Raw genomic sequence first — 14,751 nt, 5'->3', positions numbered from 1 at the left:
AACACAGGTTTTCTCCTCGTGTGTAGATTTGGCGATACACGGATCGGACGTCTTAATGAGGGTCATATGAGTGTGAAAGGGGAGGAGAATATCATAAGTAACGACGGGAAGGAGGAGTAACAGCACCAGCGACGAGGAACAGTTTAGGGAGAAAACGATAGAGTGCGATAGAGTTTTTTTTCTCTCATCCTCCCTCGCAGTTTATTTGTTTTTCATTGCAGTTCTTCTAATTGGGGACCAAGAATAAAACAGCATCCAGGGAGGTGAGTTTGTTTGCGTTATTTCCCTGTTTTTTTCTTCCTAATATGTCAAAGATGAGATGTGTTTTTTTTTTATCATGTTTCTGCCAGACACCGTGTGTGGGATGATAATGATTAGAACCAGAGAGGAGGGCTCTGCTGGGCTCCTGGTGACTGTGTTGGGGGATGTGTATGCAGTTTAACCTTGTAATGATCTGAAACTGGTTGACCACACACCCACTTTTATTTTGCATGCATGTTAGCTCTAAAGGGTGTAGACTACTTGCTGCCCTTTTGTTTCCACTGTATCATGGACTTTGTTATGGTGGTTGTAAAAATGCAACCAATGCTAATTTTCCAGTTTCTATTGACTGAGCTGCTCCTACACCGTACCAGGCTCTTCAGAAGGGGGTGTAAAATAGTCATAACCTTCCATCTATTATGGCGTTTCATGGCAGTGTGATTGTGTCTCTGTCTTGATATAAATATGTGGGATTCTCAAATTGACCGTTAAAGAGAATAAAGGTTAGAGACTCACTCTGTGCAACCTCCTCCCTTTTTCTTTTTTTTTATTATCCACACCCGTTCCCTTCCTGTCACTTTCCTTGCTTCAGTTTCCTCTATAGAGACGCTGGGAGTGGACTGGGAAGTGTGACCTCCCTGTTATTCCGTACCCAGAAAAGTATCATCAATCCTCCCATCATGTCGGCTCCTGGTAAGCTGTTTAAACACCACAATACATACAAATTTACAGATTTCTGTCAGATTCCCACCTTTTAGTTTGTTTTTAATCAGAGAATAAGGAGAGTTAAGAGCTTTCCCTTTCATGTTCGATATAATATAATTGCTCAAACCCTTCCTTTTTGGCTTGGTTTTCTGCTGTTGTTGCATCTCAAAAGTTTCCATTAGACATTCCTGTTCACTGAGCATCATTGTGAAGTGAACAGACACCCTGTCCAGCCCCGAGATTCCTCCAGAGTCCTTGACTAACGTAATACTCCCCGTTGTGATGAAATCTGAAAAAAATGTGCAGAATGTTTGCGTGAAACCGGAATTGAAAAACGCTTCCGATTTCCACCCCCGTCGGCGCGGCATGCTCCTCCTCTGAACGGAAAAAAGGGCAGGTTAGGAGGTGAAAGGTGCCGTTGTGCTTGCACGTCTATCAGAGGGCTGCCTGTGTTTCAACATGGCAGTTTTAAATTAGGGTTTTTTTGTTTCCTTGCGAGGCAGAGAACGGAATGTGGAAAGGGGCGGAGCAAAAAACAAGTCTCAAGGATCACAGAACACATTACTCATGTCCTCCTCTTGATGTCAGACTTTATGTCTTTAATCCACATTTGTTTGTTTTGAGATTTAACAAAATGTGTTGAGGAAGCTGAAGAGGAATCCCACAATGGAACAGTCCAACGACCTTTAAAACTGGTAAAAATGGCTGTGTCATACCAAGAAAAACCAGTTTGTTCAGCTGTGACACACATGTGACACAAGTAGATGACACATAGATCCTCCTCAACTCAACACTTATGATATGGCGATGGCACTACGACACACCTCATCACAGGTGAACTCAATTCGCCCATATAAAGACCTCAGGTGGGTCTAAAAGGGGAGATGTTGATCTCTGTCGTTGAGGAGAAAGACGTCTGTTAGTGAACACATGGCGGTCAGCGTTCCACTTTAACACGTTCTCATGCACTTCTCCTTCCCCACCGCCTCCTTGCTGGGTTTCCTTCTAAGCTCTTCTCTTTTCTCGCATTTTATTTGGGACTTTTTCGAGCGACATGTGAAGGCCTGTGTACTGAGTGAGTAATTCAGTTTTCTCTAATTGCTTCAGCCTCTCTTGAGCCAAACAGAGTCTTCTATTAGCTTTTTTTAAGATAAAGACATTCTTGTTGACAATATGAAGCATCCAGGCCACAGCTACAAGTCTCTGCTGTAAACTGTCACTGAAAATAGTCTTTGGCTGTTGGATTCATGCCCAAATAAGGATTATTCAATCTAACTGCACTACAAAACCTCTTTTTAAGAGAGTATTTGCCATGGAAACAGGATGAAAACTAGAGAAAAACCACCAGAGCTATTACTGTATAGCATAGTCCAGTATCATCTGTTGATTTGATCCTAAGCAAGTGTCTCGGGTAATAAGTAGCTTATTGGCTCTGCTGTCCCAGCAGGGAAAAGCAGGATGATCCACAGGAAACACACACTTGGGAGCACGCAGCAGCTGCTATCAAACACACACAAACAAACACACACACACACACACAGATCATGACTTAGGAGCCGTTAACGCGACATTTCCAACATAATACCCAACGTTTTGCTCATTATATGGGTTTTTATTCATGTTTCTTTGTGTGAATTAGATATTGTTTTGTTTTTAAATATTATATATAATATATATATATACAGTATATACTGTATATATATATATTTTATGTTTCATGGTTATGAACCTTGGTTGCTTCCAGTTTGAATATCATCAGCTGTAAAACATGAAGGCACTGTTTTCTTTTCCAGGTTACCCAGGACCCCACAACCAGGCACCCTACCCCATGCCTCAGCCCGGCGGCCACAACGCCCCTTATCCGGTTCCTCAGGGGGGTTACGGAGACCCCAATCAAGCCCCTCCACCAGGCTTCAACATGGGCTACAATGCAGGCCCAGCTCCTGTCATGTATCAGCCTGGTGCGGTTGGCCAAGGCCCTGTCCCAGGACCGGAGTACGGCTCCCCTCAGGGAGGCATCCAGATGGCCCCAGCCGGTGTTCCAGCTGTGACTGCTGTTGGGGTCCCACCAGGGCTTGAGTACCTCACACAGGTAGGATGACATGTTTGTGATCGTGCAGCAGGCTGATATTAACGACTCATAGAAATTAAGAACAAGAAGAAACACTCAAAATTACTTGAGGGTGTTCTGTGTGGCACCCTGAAAGTAAGCGGTGGGTCTAGAGTCCAGAGTTTCTAATTTCCTCTTTAACACAAGTTCATGTGAAATAAAACGTCACGTGAAAACACAACAAATACACTTTGACTTCTGTGGCTGGTATTGATTAACCATGTATGTACTTGTACTGCTTAGTTTATGGTACACATCAAGAGCTGAACTCTAATCTCTTACAGAGTAAAGGTGTCTGTGTTGCATCACAACTTGGAGCCCATTACAGTGGATGGAAAAAGGAGAAATCTGGCGTTTATCTGTACGCTTTAAAATCTAGTTTTGCAATTAAAAACTAGATGTAACTTGTAAATAGTTTAAGAAATCAAATAGCCTGTGTACTCGGGCAAAAAAAGAAAATACTGTAAGTTGCTTTGCATTGCAACAAGTGATTGTTTTGTGTCTGCAGCTTGTTCCTTTGTTTTAAGACTTGAGGATGGATATACTTTACAGTGATTAACTGTTCCTCTGGTGGTTTTAGATTGACCAGATCCTGATCCATCAAAAAGTGGAACTCCTAGAAGGTAAGGCTTATTACTTAGTCATAGCCACACTCGCCACGTTGTAAACAGCAAATACGCTTTCAAACGTTCAATATAAACGAAAATGACAAAATTATTAATTAATCCTGTCCTTGAAAATTCTCTGCTTATCTCCTTGTTATTTATTGCTCCCACCCCTCGTTCCTTTCTCCCGCCCAGCATTCATCGGGTTTGAGACCAACAACCAGTACGAGATAAAGAACAGCCTGGGCCAAAAGATGTACAAGGCCAAGGAGAAGAACGACTGCTGCACTCGGAACTGCTGCGGCTCGCTGCGCAGCTTTGACATGAAGATCAAGGACAACATGGACAGGGAGGTCATCCGCCTCATACGGCCTTTCCGCTGCGTCTCCTGCTGGTGTCCCTGCTGCCTGCAAGAGGTGTGTGTGTGTCATATTCTATTGATTTACCACACCAAGACCAATAATTCAAGTAGTTAATTCCCACCCTGAGTACTCACTCTGGTTCTGAATAAGCACTCTGATAACGTCCTGCATGATTCATGTTGTTAATATTTAGCCTTATTGAATATCTGAGTATCTGATGGAGGTTAAGAGTTCACTATTACTTGCTTTAGCATTTGATTCATGGTTTACTGTTACTGGTTGAGACGTAACAACAGTAATTGTGTTTCAGGTGACTTTTGGAAATTCAGTTTCAACTAGAACTGCTGAAAAAATAGTTGTTGTTGTTGATCTTGATATATTTGCATGTAACCGCAAAGTACGCACAAAAACCAGCTCTTTAACCAAACAGGTACACGTGTGCCTGTTTTCACTCCAGCCGAGCTTTAAAGCAGCTAACTGATGAAACATATCGGGTCCTATAAGCATGATCATCTGCAGCCTCTCATATTTACTGTCTTTCCTCTTTGCTTTGTGTTGCCGAGTGGAGCTTCCATCCCTTTGTTCAGCAGTCTGCTCAGGCAGAGGTTTGTTAAGACTATGAATGGCCCTTTTGTCCGTCCAAACTGTCTCCTAGACTCCCCGATCCTCTGCCATCCCTTCACCTCTGAGATCCGCTCTCTCTCTGTTTAATCACATCGTCCCAGTCTGGCTACAGTACGTTTCCCCCTGGCCCGCAGCCAAGCTGCTGCACTCTCACACACCGCGCTTGTGTTTCCTGGCCAGATAGGAGCCATGTGAGATGTATTATGTTATTTGCGCAGTGCCACAATGGTGCAGTCAGAGGTTCACTTATCATTCCTGACATGTTGTTTCATTTGTAGCTGTCACGGTGATCAGGACAGATTTTCTCACTGGGAAAACGTTCTAATCTCGTGGTACGTTAGGTTGTGTTTTATAATTCTGTGTGTGACCCCACAGATGGAGGTCCAGGCACCGCCGGGCACCACCATAGGCTACGTCAAACAGGACTGGCACCCGTTCCTGCCGAAGTTTTCCATCCAGGGAGCCAACAAGGAGACCCTGATGAAGCTGGAGGGGCCCTGCTTCGCCTGCAACTGCTGTGGGGACGTCAACTTTGAGGTGAGGTCACAGGGTTATCCGCATCGCATATCCGCCTGTGAAGCAGACAGAGCCAAGCTAGCTGTTTCCCTAGCTGTGTCTCTTTGCTAAGCTACTTTATTTTTGGGCATCTAACCAAAAACCCATCTACTTAGAAATGAGGAAACCAGAATCATTTCTGTATTTTAGGAACCACTCATGTGCCATTAGTTAGACCTCGTTTGTTGTTGTTGCTCTGCAGCTGAAGGGCAAAGACAGTGACAAGCCCATTGGTCGCATCAGCAAGCAGTGGAGCGGCCTCTTGAAGGAAGTCTTCACCGATACAGACAACTTTGGCATCCAGTTCCCACTGGACATGGACGTGAAGATGAAAGCCGTCCTCATGGGAGCCTGCTTCCTCGTGGTAAAACCGGATTAAATGAATAACAACATTTTTTTTTTTTAAATGTTTTGTTCTCTTATCAGTGGATGAATTGATTTCCTTCTTTGTTCCCATTTTGCAGGATTTCATGTTCTTCGAGAAGGTCGGGGAGGCCAACCAGCGCAGCACAGTGTTTTCATAACGGAGGAAAGAAGGAGGAGAACGCAGCACGAGAGCAAGTGCCAGTTATGCGTTCTCCGCTCACGTACTTTTGGTATTCGTTTGTTTTTGTAAAATGATTCCTTCACCAGATTCCGGCCAAAAAACGGTGCCAATCCCAGCATCATTGATACACACAGACCAAAATGAGCTGGTGAAGTCTTTATTTCAGATGATTGTTTTTTTAAATCTATCCAAAGTCAGTCACTGAGTTTGTTCCACTCCATACTGTCTGTAGTTTATCTGTAAGTAAGTGAATGTACTTCCTTGTGAGATCTAATCCCTGCCAAAGAAAGTCAGTTATCAGGGCCCACGCGTAGAAATAACAGTGCATGTGTTGTGGATGCAGTAACATTTCATATTTATGTTTGTCGAATATTATCCAACTGATATAGAGGCTTGTATTTTTAAAACCACGCTTGTGGCGACCAGTGCTGATTCGCAAATGTTAGCATGTAGCGTTTGCATGTACACCCTCACAGAGCTGGTAGCGTGGCTGTAAGCTTTTCATTTTATACTTTAACAAAAGCTTCATAGAACCTGGACATTAGCTGCATTATAGGCTGTCATTCGTTAACTCATGTAGGGAAGTGGTGGTTGTGAGAGGAAATACTTGGAAGGTCGAAGTTGTGACAGTGTTTACCAAAGTGCTCTTTCTCTACCTCTCCGCTGCCTTTCTCTGCCTACAAGCCCTCTGTCTTAAGCCCTTGTGTACATAATCCAACACTCCGACTGTAGCGTGAATGCTCTCACGCTCCCCGCCCCCCCTGTGGTTTGGTGGTTGCCATGGAGACTGTTGTCACTACCAAACCTCGCCCTCCGATTTCTCCAGATCCCACTGCCTGTAACATGTCCTGGTGTAATAGAGGATATAGGAGAGAGAATGGAAATAAAAAGCAGAAGTTGGGGTTAGCGATCGTTACCTCAGTGGTTGGAGGAAAACCCGTCAGCGGCGGGTTTGAGGAAACGTGTTGATTTTCTGTAGAGTATCAGAATGAGACCTGAACGGGACCCTGTCATGTGAAATGTGATCTCACTGTTTGAATCGCCGTGCTTTAGAATGGATAAATTGGAAGGTTTATGTTCATTTTTAATGCTGCCTGTTGATGTTGAACGCAACCCTCTGCTCTGTGTTTAATAATCGTTCTTGTTAAGATAGCATGGGTGTGCCTCAGATTGGTTGCAACCGCAGCTCACTCCAACACTATCTGTGACTAAACGTCTTGTATACTGTTAATGCGTCAGCCTCCCTGTTGTTTGACCTGTTAGGAGAAAGCAGCCGACATTTACTGCAGTTGTTTTTGTTATTGTATCAGTTTGATGTTAATCCACAGCAGTTGCTTTACAACAAAAAATATGTTGTATCTGCAGGATCTGTAGCATCAGTTTCCTGGTTTGTTGTCTTTTGAATCACATTTATTTTTACAGAAACAAAAAAGTAATCAGAAATAAAATAAATGCCTTATTAATCCATTGTTATGTAGTATTGTCTCATGTTCTTCTGCTCCACTGATTGGGATTTTTTTTGGGAAGCCCCTCGAAAACCTAAAGTCTAAATGTGGAACATCTGGTTTCACTTGGAAAAAATGATCTTTGGTTCAGAGGAAAATCCCACCTCTCTCTCTCTGGAACGACTTCATCCAAAGTCCAGTTTGAGAACGGTTACTGGGTAGCTTTCTCAACACAACATGAACTTTAGTGGTGTCGGTATCAGCCCCCTGTAAAGATTACATCCATGCCCTACTTCAGATGCTGGTCCCTGGTCACACATTGAATATCACACGGCTCCACCCTCTGGAAAAATGTGGGAAATGCAAGCATCGTATTTTTAAGAACGTGTCTGCACATGTCCGTCCACGACTCCTGGGAAATGACTCAAACTTCTATTGTCATCCCATAATATGTAATCATGCGGTTGAAATCTGTGTCTTAGCAACTGGTCTAACTAAAAATAATACACATCTCAGCACGACAGCAGCTCAGCATCAACACCATTTTATTCAGTAAAAACAATAACTTCTAGTACAATATATACAAATTCATTAAGATACAAAATACTATTTGCAAAAAGCACAAAATGTGCTGGACAGTGTCTCGTTAAAAACACAAAAACAGTAGTCTTTTTGCTAAATTCCTGTTCAAAATATTTACCTTTTTACAATCAAACAGCTTCCTACTCTTATATGCACCGGCCCTCCTATCTGGTCCCATTATGCATTAGAAACTCCCTTCACACCCGTCTTTCTGCACTAACTACCGGTCGCTCCCTGTCGCCGGGGCCCGGCCTCTCGTCCCGCGACCATCGGATCAGGTAGCGGCTGGCCAGCTGCAGGTTCCACTGGTACCTGGAGAGGATCTTCAGGCAGTCCTCTCTGGAGCAGAGGCTCAGCGAGTACAGCTGCTCCAACTGAAAAGACAGGAATCCAGGAGACGAGGGTCAGGAAGACGAGCTACACGTACACAGTTAGATGAGGGGTTTTCCCTCCCATGCCATGGTCTGACCTTGAGTTGCTGCTGAGCTCTCACTGGGTTCCACTCGTTACGCTGCAGTGCATTATGGACCTCTTCTATGGTCACTCCGTGAACTGCATCCATGACCTGAGAAGAGCAGAGCAACGCTTGTACTTGAATCCATTGAGCAAACAGATAAAAGATACAGATATAAGTGTCTCGTCACCTGTGCGGTGAGAGAGTCTCTCGTGTGCTGCACGTGAGGCGACTTCTCTCGCTCTCTGACTCGCTCCCTCTCTCGCTCCCTCTCCCGGTTGTCGGTGTACTCGTCCAGCTGCGGGGTGGAGCGTGCCAGGTTAGCCATTTTAGCCAGGTTGGAGCCCCCGACGCCCTGCTGAGGTGGGCCCTGGGGCGGAGCCTGAGGCGGTGGAGGTGACGGGGCCACCTGCGGAGGCCACGGGTTGCCCGGGACCGGGTGGACCGTGGGCCTCCTCTGGGGTTTCATGTTCAAACGTTTCAGGTTGGGGGGCGGCGGCCGCGGAGGCGGGGCGATGCTCGCCTCGCTGAACCGCCGCGGGTCCTGCTGCACCACCACGCTGCGGGCTCCCATCACGGGGGGCACGAGTCTGCCCTGCTGGTCCACTCGGACCGCCCCGACGGTGTGAGCCTGGGGCCGCTGTCCACTCAGAACCGACTCCAGGCTCTGGGACAAACCTGGAGACACAGGTACCTTTTATAGAAACTAGTTCCTAGTAGAGCATGTGGGTCCTGCTAGAAGCCTGATAACGCCACTAGAGGTCAGACTGGTGAGAAGTTATTTCCTGGACTTCTTTTAACTATTTTCTTAGCAGCTTTAATTCATACATTCTGCAGCTGCTTTTTTATCTTTAGTGACCTACCTGCCATTTTCCGCAGATTGGAGGCCTCCCTCTCCCTGGAGGGGCCCGTCCTCCAGCTGCCGGTGCTGCACGGGTCAGAACAGTAATCACAAACTAGATCGGCTGACAGCAGGTGAAAGCTCAGTAAAGCAAGTTTATATAGTTGTGTACATGCAGGATAAATAAAAAAAAGACTGACTTGTCCATGTTCTCTGGTGTCCCCCAGCAGCGATCAGGCTTGATGTCCCCGTGGCCGGTGTGCTGCAGGCTGCCCTTCAACGGGGTGGAGATGTAAGCCGAGGAAGAAGCTGGGTTTGGCTCGGCGTTGCCGGCGGCGACGGCGGGAGACAGCGGCGGCACAGTGAGGCTCGCGGGAAACCAGCCGACCGTCAGCGTCCTCTGGTTCTGGCCTCTCCACTCACACAGCTCCAGGCTGCACGGGGAGACCAACAACAGTCTTAAAACACCAGAAAATACTGGTCATACCAGACCGAGTCTGCCTGTAGCAGCAAAACCCTTCAATGTACTCAAATGGTTTGTGTTCATTCTACTAAACAGGAGACAGGCAGGTAGTTCGTAGTGTTACCAGACTCTATTTTCTCTAGTTTTTCATTTTTACTGGTATTTTTAATTTCACTTTGGGGGTTTCAATGCATGACTTAAACCACTTTAGTGTATTTCATGTCGATTTTTATGGATTTAGGTGTACTTTTTGTTGCCTGAATGGTTTCTGTAAGCGTGTCTGAAAGACTGTGTGTCATAGCTGATAGACTAGTTTAAACAAACAAAGCAAAATGCGCTCAAGGACTCTGTGACATCACGGCTGGAATGCACTTTAAAGAGGCTGATTTAAACTCCCGTTTCTTCTTAACAAAGGCCCTTTGTGGTGGTCAACCCTCCTTCCTCTCACCCACCCGTGGTCTACGACGGTCACGAGGTCATTGGCCGCAAGTGCAAGTTTCCTGGGTTCGGCGAAGTCTCTGGTTGCTACCACCTCCATCGGTTTGGCCTGCGAAGGCACACAGAAGTGAGGAATTACTAACAAATCATGCATTTCTGCAGCGTTTTATCAAACAGATTCTCCTGATAAGACTAAATCAACAGTTCCTGGAAGGAATTCAAGCTTTTTAAGCTCAACGTTAAGTTGCAGACCTCTGCCACCATCGTGGTGAGCTGGGCGAAGCTGGGTCTCTCCGCAGGATTGCAGGCCCAGCACTTCCTCATGATGGCGTACATCTCTTGGGGGCCATCGGGCGGCTTCTCCAGGCGCTCGCCCTCCCTTTCCACGCGCCACAAAATCTGGATCGAAGACGGTAAACGTCAGAAAAAAACACCACAAACTCTGAGTCACGGAGCGTATCAGGGCGGGGACACACATTCCTAACACGAGGACAAATACGCCGCCTGGCATGGATACGAACACAACGAGGGCATAACGTGAATGGTTCCCATGCGGCTGACGTGTGTGTACCTGTCTGCCTGACAGACCGAACCAGGGCTCCTCACAGTAGGTGAACATCTCCCACAGGGTGATGCCAAACATCCACACGTCGGAGGAATGGGAGAAGGAGCCGACACGGAGACTCTCGGGAGCGCACCTGCAGGAGAAAAACGAGGAAAGACGTGAATATTAAGAATTCTAAAATATAATTTCCTCCTCCGCCTCGACGGTCCTCACCATGCGAACGGGATCCTCCTGTGTGCGGTCATCACGTAGTGATCCGTCTCTTGGCTCAGGCCTCTCATCAGGCCAAAGTCCCCGATCTTCACCATCTCCCGGGACGCCAGGAGGACGTTTCTCGCCGCCAGGTCCCTGTGGATGAACCTCCTGGTCTCCAGGTACTCCATCCCTGCCGCGATCTGCGTCGCAAAGAGCCAGAGGCGGACTAGAGGGTACTCGTACTGACGCGAGAGCAGGGTGTCGTACAGTGAGCCCGAGGGTGCCAGCTCCGTTACCTGGAGGAAGGGGGAAAGAGGGTCATCGTGTATTCAAGCTCCTAAACGTTTGAATAGATCCATATTTGTTGAACATCTCACCATCTTGAGGGGCTGCGTGAGCACCACGCCGTAAAGCCGGATGATGTTCGGGTGGTCCAGCGACTGCATGATGGTCACCTCCTGGAGGAAGTCCGTCAGCGTGTCTGCCTGCCTGGACATGCTGCTCCTGAGGGACTTCACTGCTACAGGCAGCTGAGAGGAGTGAAATACAGCTCATTATGTAGAGAAATGTAATTGATTTTTGATTTTATACCACACACAAGTAAATACAAACAGTCCCTTACCACTCTCCCAGTAGGCGTGTGCCACTCTCCCCTCTTCACCACCCCAAAGGAGCCGGAGCCCAGCTTCTCTCCCAGGATCAGCTCGCTGTCCTGGATCAGACTAGGAAGGGCCCGGCTACCACCATCCGGACCCGGAGCCGGGCCGCCTCCGCTCCACTGCTCCCCTCCGTCCGGTCCTCGACCCCCGGCCACCTATACGGGGCCAATAAATGATTACACGCAGTTCTCACACGGCAGACATGAACGAACAGAGCTGAGGGAACCACAACGGACCTTGGGAACCCATGACCGCCCTCGGGAATTTGTCTTGTAGCGTTTCAGAGCTTCCCATAATCTTCTTTGTGCTGGAAAAAAAAGAAAGAAGAAAAAAGTTGGTCATATCCTTCTGATTACAAAATGCCAGTTTTATCACAGCCTCCTTTCATGGTTTGTGGTGGAAACTGGAAGGTGGAGGAAGAGGATGTCTTGTATCATCATCATGGCTGAAGGCTTTAGATTAAATCATAAGTGGACGTTGCGATAAGATTGTTTTTCAATACTGTAAATCCACGCTCTACTATGTGCAGACACTGCTTGTGTAACAGAAGCAATTTAAACCATTGTTCTTCGTCTCTGTGATGAAACGATTATCTTGCCACCGAGCCAAAGAGGAAATTCTCCCCGTCTGAGACAGCCCAGCGACGGATGATCAAAAGGAGACGATCTGGCTCACCAGGTTTGCTGACTCCTATCTGCTCCAGGTCCGACTCCTTCACGTAGTTGAAGTGCTCGATGCGAGTGATGTTGAGGCCATCTCTGACGCGCAGGTAGAACCTCTCCAGCTGGACCTCGGCCAGCAGATGGTAGAGCCACTGAGTGTCCTGGTCCATCAGCATCACCCGGCCCACCTGCCTTCAACGACACAGAGGTTATACCACAGTTATAAGACCTTTAGTGCATTTCTCTTCATCCACAATATTTTAATTAGATGCTTAATAATGTTTTCCAGTTTGGGGATCAAAGACAAAAGACAAGGACCAGCGCTCATCTCATTGAAGGGCCTATTCAGCCTTGTTCGGTTGCCATGGAGACCTAACAAAAAGCCCTCGGTGTGAGCTGTTCGCCTTTTAGCTGTGTGGCAACTATTTAAAAGTTTGTTGTGGAGTTCTATGAGATGGAATCTCATACTGGCAACTAATTTCCTCCCTGCTGATTAATTACTTTATTACATCTCTCATCGTTTTTATAACCAAGAGAATATAAACGTATAGCGTCATTTACAGCTCGCTACCAGTACAATCCGATAAAGGAGAGGAACAGGTGGATGAAAACAGCTTCTTTCCTCAGAACCGTGAACAAGCGGGACTGATTTTGAGCCTCAGAGTGCCGGTAGAGTGAAAAACTGGAGAGGTGGAAGCATTAGCTGGTCTGCGGTTTAGGGGTTCCAGTCCAACAGGATCCTCGTCAGACAATATTTACAGTATGTCGCTGCTGAGGTCGTGTTGACAGCAGCGTGACAGCTCTCGCAAAGCTCACTAGAGACTCATTTCCACTCTGAACTCGACCACCTCCTTTCTGATTTGCATTTAATGTCTATGATGTTGACAATTAGTCAATGGGTGCAATAATAAGGATGATAAAGTTCCTTTATTGCTAAAAGAAACTAAAAGAAGTTAACATCCTCCTGTGTGAGCGTCACAGAGGGTTGCAAAGCCATAAATCTGCTGCTTATCAGCCCAGCAGGTATGTGCCAGGGGAAGGCCTCCTACACTCCCTGTCAGCTACCCTGGGAAAAATTAACATCTATGCTAAACAACTAGCAGAGCCACATTGTCAACTGACGCAGGCGAGCGCAACAGGGCACTAGCCTGGGCTTGCATTCATTTCCCAGGCACAACTCCCAATTAATACGCACCCAAGGTCCCCTGCAGGGCACATGCAAAAGGAAAAGATGCACACTGGTAAACAAAGGGACGCCTGTGATCATTCTCTGTCTATGTACAGAGTGATCAATCTTTAACCTGCCTCGCTACTGGAAACCCCTCTCAGCCCGATGGCATGAGCGGTCACCGGCCTGACTTTTATCCTGCAAGACACACTATCTGCAGCTTCAAATGGCCAGCGACAGCTCTGTTTATCATGCACAGCTGCACTTCTGTAGGGGGAGCATTTGTTTACACTGCTGATGCATGCTTCCTGTGGCCGAAGGGGAGAAATCAAGATTAACTCTTCAGACGCGGAGCAGCTCTGGAGGAAATATATTTACATGGTTTTAATTGTGCAAAAGTACTGCATTCAAAATAGTAATCATGTAAAAGTAGCTAAATATTATCAGTCAAATGCAGTGATAATCCATAATAATGCACCATATTTGATTTGCTGTCACGTTCTGTATATAAAACCTGAAAAGTAACCACAACTGTAGGGAGTTAAAAAAAGTATATTTCCTTCTTGAAAGAACAAAGTAGCATACAACTTAACCTCAAGTTATCTACAATGTAATGCTATTATTATATATTATATGTATAATAAAATACAGGAGCATACTTGAGTACATGTAGGCCTAATTCATTTAAATCTCACATTAACAATTTAGTCTTATCTGTAAAAAAATATGAATGAATTACAAAAAAACCCATTAAAACACAATTTAATTGACGTTTTTGTAATTGTTTTAACAATAAACATGCTAATATTGAAACCTGATATGTTCATAACTTTTATTTTTTTTCATATTTCCCCAGACTGCAGCGTCTCTATTAACCCGATCATAGACAGATAGAACCGGTGAAACTTACCGTTAATCTAAATAACTTCCCGGTTGTTGACAGCTATACTTCTTGATCACACACGTCCCGAGACAAGTGATCCATGCCGGCATTGAAACCTCCGGCGACGTCGACGGAGGGCTTTCCCCGCACAAATCACAACTCCCCTCTCAATCCTAAACTATAACTATAACTATAAATAATCCACCATCTGATGGATCCTGCGGGATTATCTAAAAAACGAAAGCCCCGACTTGTATGTTACATGTATGTGTGAGTTTGTGATCTACCTGCTCTTTTTCCTCCTCCTCCTCCTCCAGTTTCACTGCTGACCACACCTCTTCCTGACTTTACTCACCTGAGCTTTGAACGCACCACGAACCTCCAGACAATATGCGCTGATGACGTAAATCCTCAGCACAAAACATTAATGTAGGTCAGCAATTAATAAAAAGAAAAGTGGCCATGTGGTTGAACCTGACAGTGAAGTTGAACACACATTGTAGGAATATTTTCACACTTTCAAAGAATCAAGTGAATAGTTAGCTACACCAAATGTACTTACTTGTATAACTCAATGTTATACAAATGTACCTAGCTAACGCTAATTGCTATTTCTTTTCAGTACAG

The 14,751-nt window shown here is 45.9% G+C and overlaps 2 protein-coding genes across 4 annotated transcripts; one reads left to right on the top strand and one right to left on the bottom strand.

Moving 5' to 3' along the window:
• The first annotated feature begins 20 nt into the window (after nt 1-20).
• LOC311008994 (phospholipid scramblase 2-like) lies at nt 21-7,239 on the top strand. The gene is made up of 8 exons (XM_084002968.1): nt 21-263; nt 854-954; nt 2,760-3,058; nt 3,657-3,699; nt 3,877-4,097; nt 5,043-5,204; nt 5,425-5,586; nt 5,687-7,239. The coding sequence occupies exons 2-8, from the start codon at nt 942-944 to the stop codon at nt 5,744-5,746; spliced, it is 960 nt and encodes a 319-aa protein (XP_083859094.1). The 5' UTR covers nt 21-263; nt 854-941; the 3' UTR covers nt 5,747-7,239.
• Nucleotides 5,839-14,420, bottom strand: tnk1 (tyrosine kinase, non-receptor, 1). 3 transcript variants are annotated; one of them, XR_014596597.1, is made up of 15 exons: nt 14,152-14,420; nt 12,087-12,265; nt 11,648-11,718; nt 11,375-11,566; nt 11,130-11,282; nt 10,771-11,048; nt 10,564-10,690; nt 10,245-10,391; nt 10,007-10,101; nt 9,292-9,525; nt 9,114-9,178; nt 8,441-8,928; nt 8,266-8,361; nt 7,915-8,170; nt 5,839-7,557 (listed from the first exon to the last, which is right to left on the bottom strand). XR_014596597.1 is itself a non-coding variant. In XM_084002966.1 (14 exons), the coding sequence occupies exons 2-14, from the start codon at nt 12,247-12,249 to the stop codon at nt 7,994-7,996; spliced, it is 2,286 nt and encodes a 761-aa protein (XP_083859092.1). In that variant the 5' UTR covers nt 12,250-12,265; nt 14,152-14,420; the 3' UTR covers nt 7,743-7,993. The 3 variants fall into 3 exon arrangements, 2 of the variants coding, with proteins under 2 accessions (XP_083859092.1, XP_083859093.1); XM_084002966.1 differs by lacking the exon at nt 5,839-7,557 and having other exon boundaries at nt 7,743-8,170; XM_084002967.1 differs by lacking the exon at nt 5,839-7,557 and having other exon boundaries at nt 7,743-8,170; nt 12,087-12,261.
• Between the last annotated feature and the right edge of the window lie 331 nt (nt 14,421-14,751).

Source organism: Eutrigla gurnardus, assembly GCF_963514095.1.
Source record: "Eutrigla gurnardus genome assembly, chromosome: 23".
Taxonomy (NCBI): Eukaryota; Metazoa; Chordata; class Actinopteri; order Perciformes; family Triglidae; genus Eutrigla; species Eutrigla gurnardus.
The sequence above is the reverse complement of the archived record's forward strand: the minus strand, read 5'-3'. Positions and strand labels throughout refer to the sequence as shown.

Bases quoted from the DNA above. Each gene is read 5' to 3' on its own strand.
- tnk1 (XM_084002966.1), bottom strand. From the start codon at position 12,249: ATGCTGATGGACCAGGACACTCAGTGGCTCTACCATCTGCTGGCCGAG. The intron at 10,691-10,770 runs GTGAGGACCGTC...TTTCTCCTGCAG, and splicing joins AGGAGGATCCCGTTCGCATG to GTGCGCTCCCGAGAGTCTCC. The intron at 8,929-9,113 runs GTAGGTCACTAA...CTGTGTCTCCAG, and splicing joins CAATCTGCGGAAAATGGCAG to GTTTGTCCCAGAGCCTGGAG.
- LOC311008994 (XM_084002968.1), top strand. The intron at 3,059-3,656 runs GTAGGATGACAT...TGGTGGTTTTAG, and splicing joins GGCTTGAGTACCTCACACAG to ATTGACCAGATCCTGATCCA. The intron at 5,587-5,686 runs GTAAAACCGGAT...CCCATTTTGCAG, and splicing joins TGGGAGCCTGCTTCCTCGTG to GATTTCATGTTCTTCGAGAA.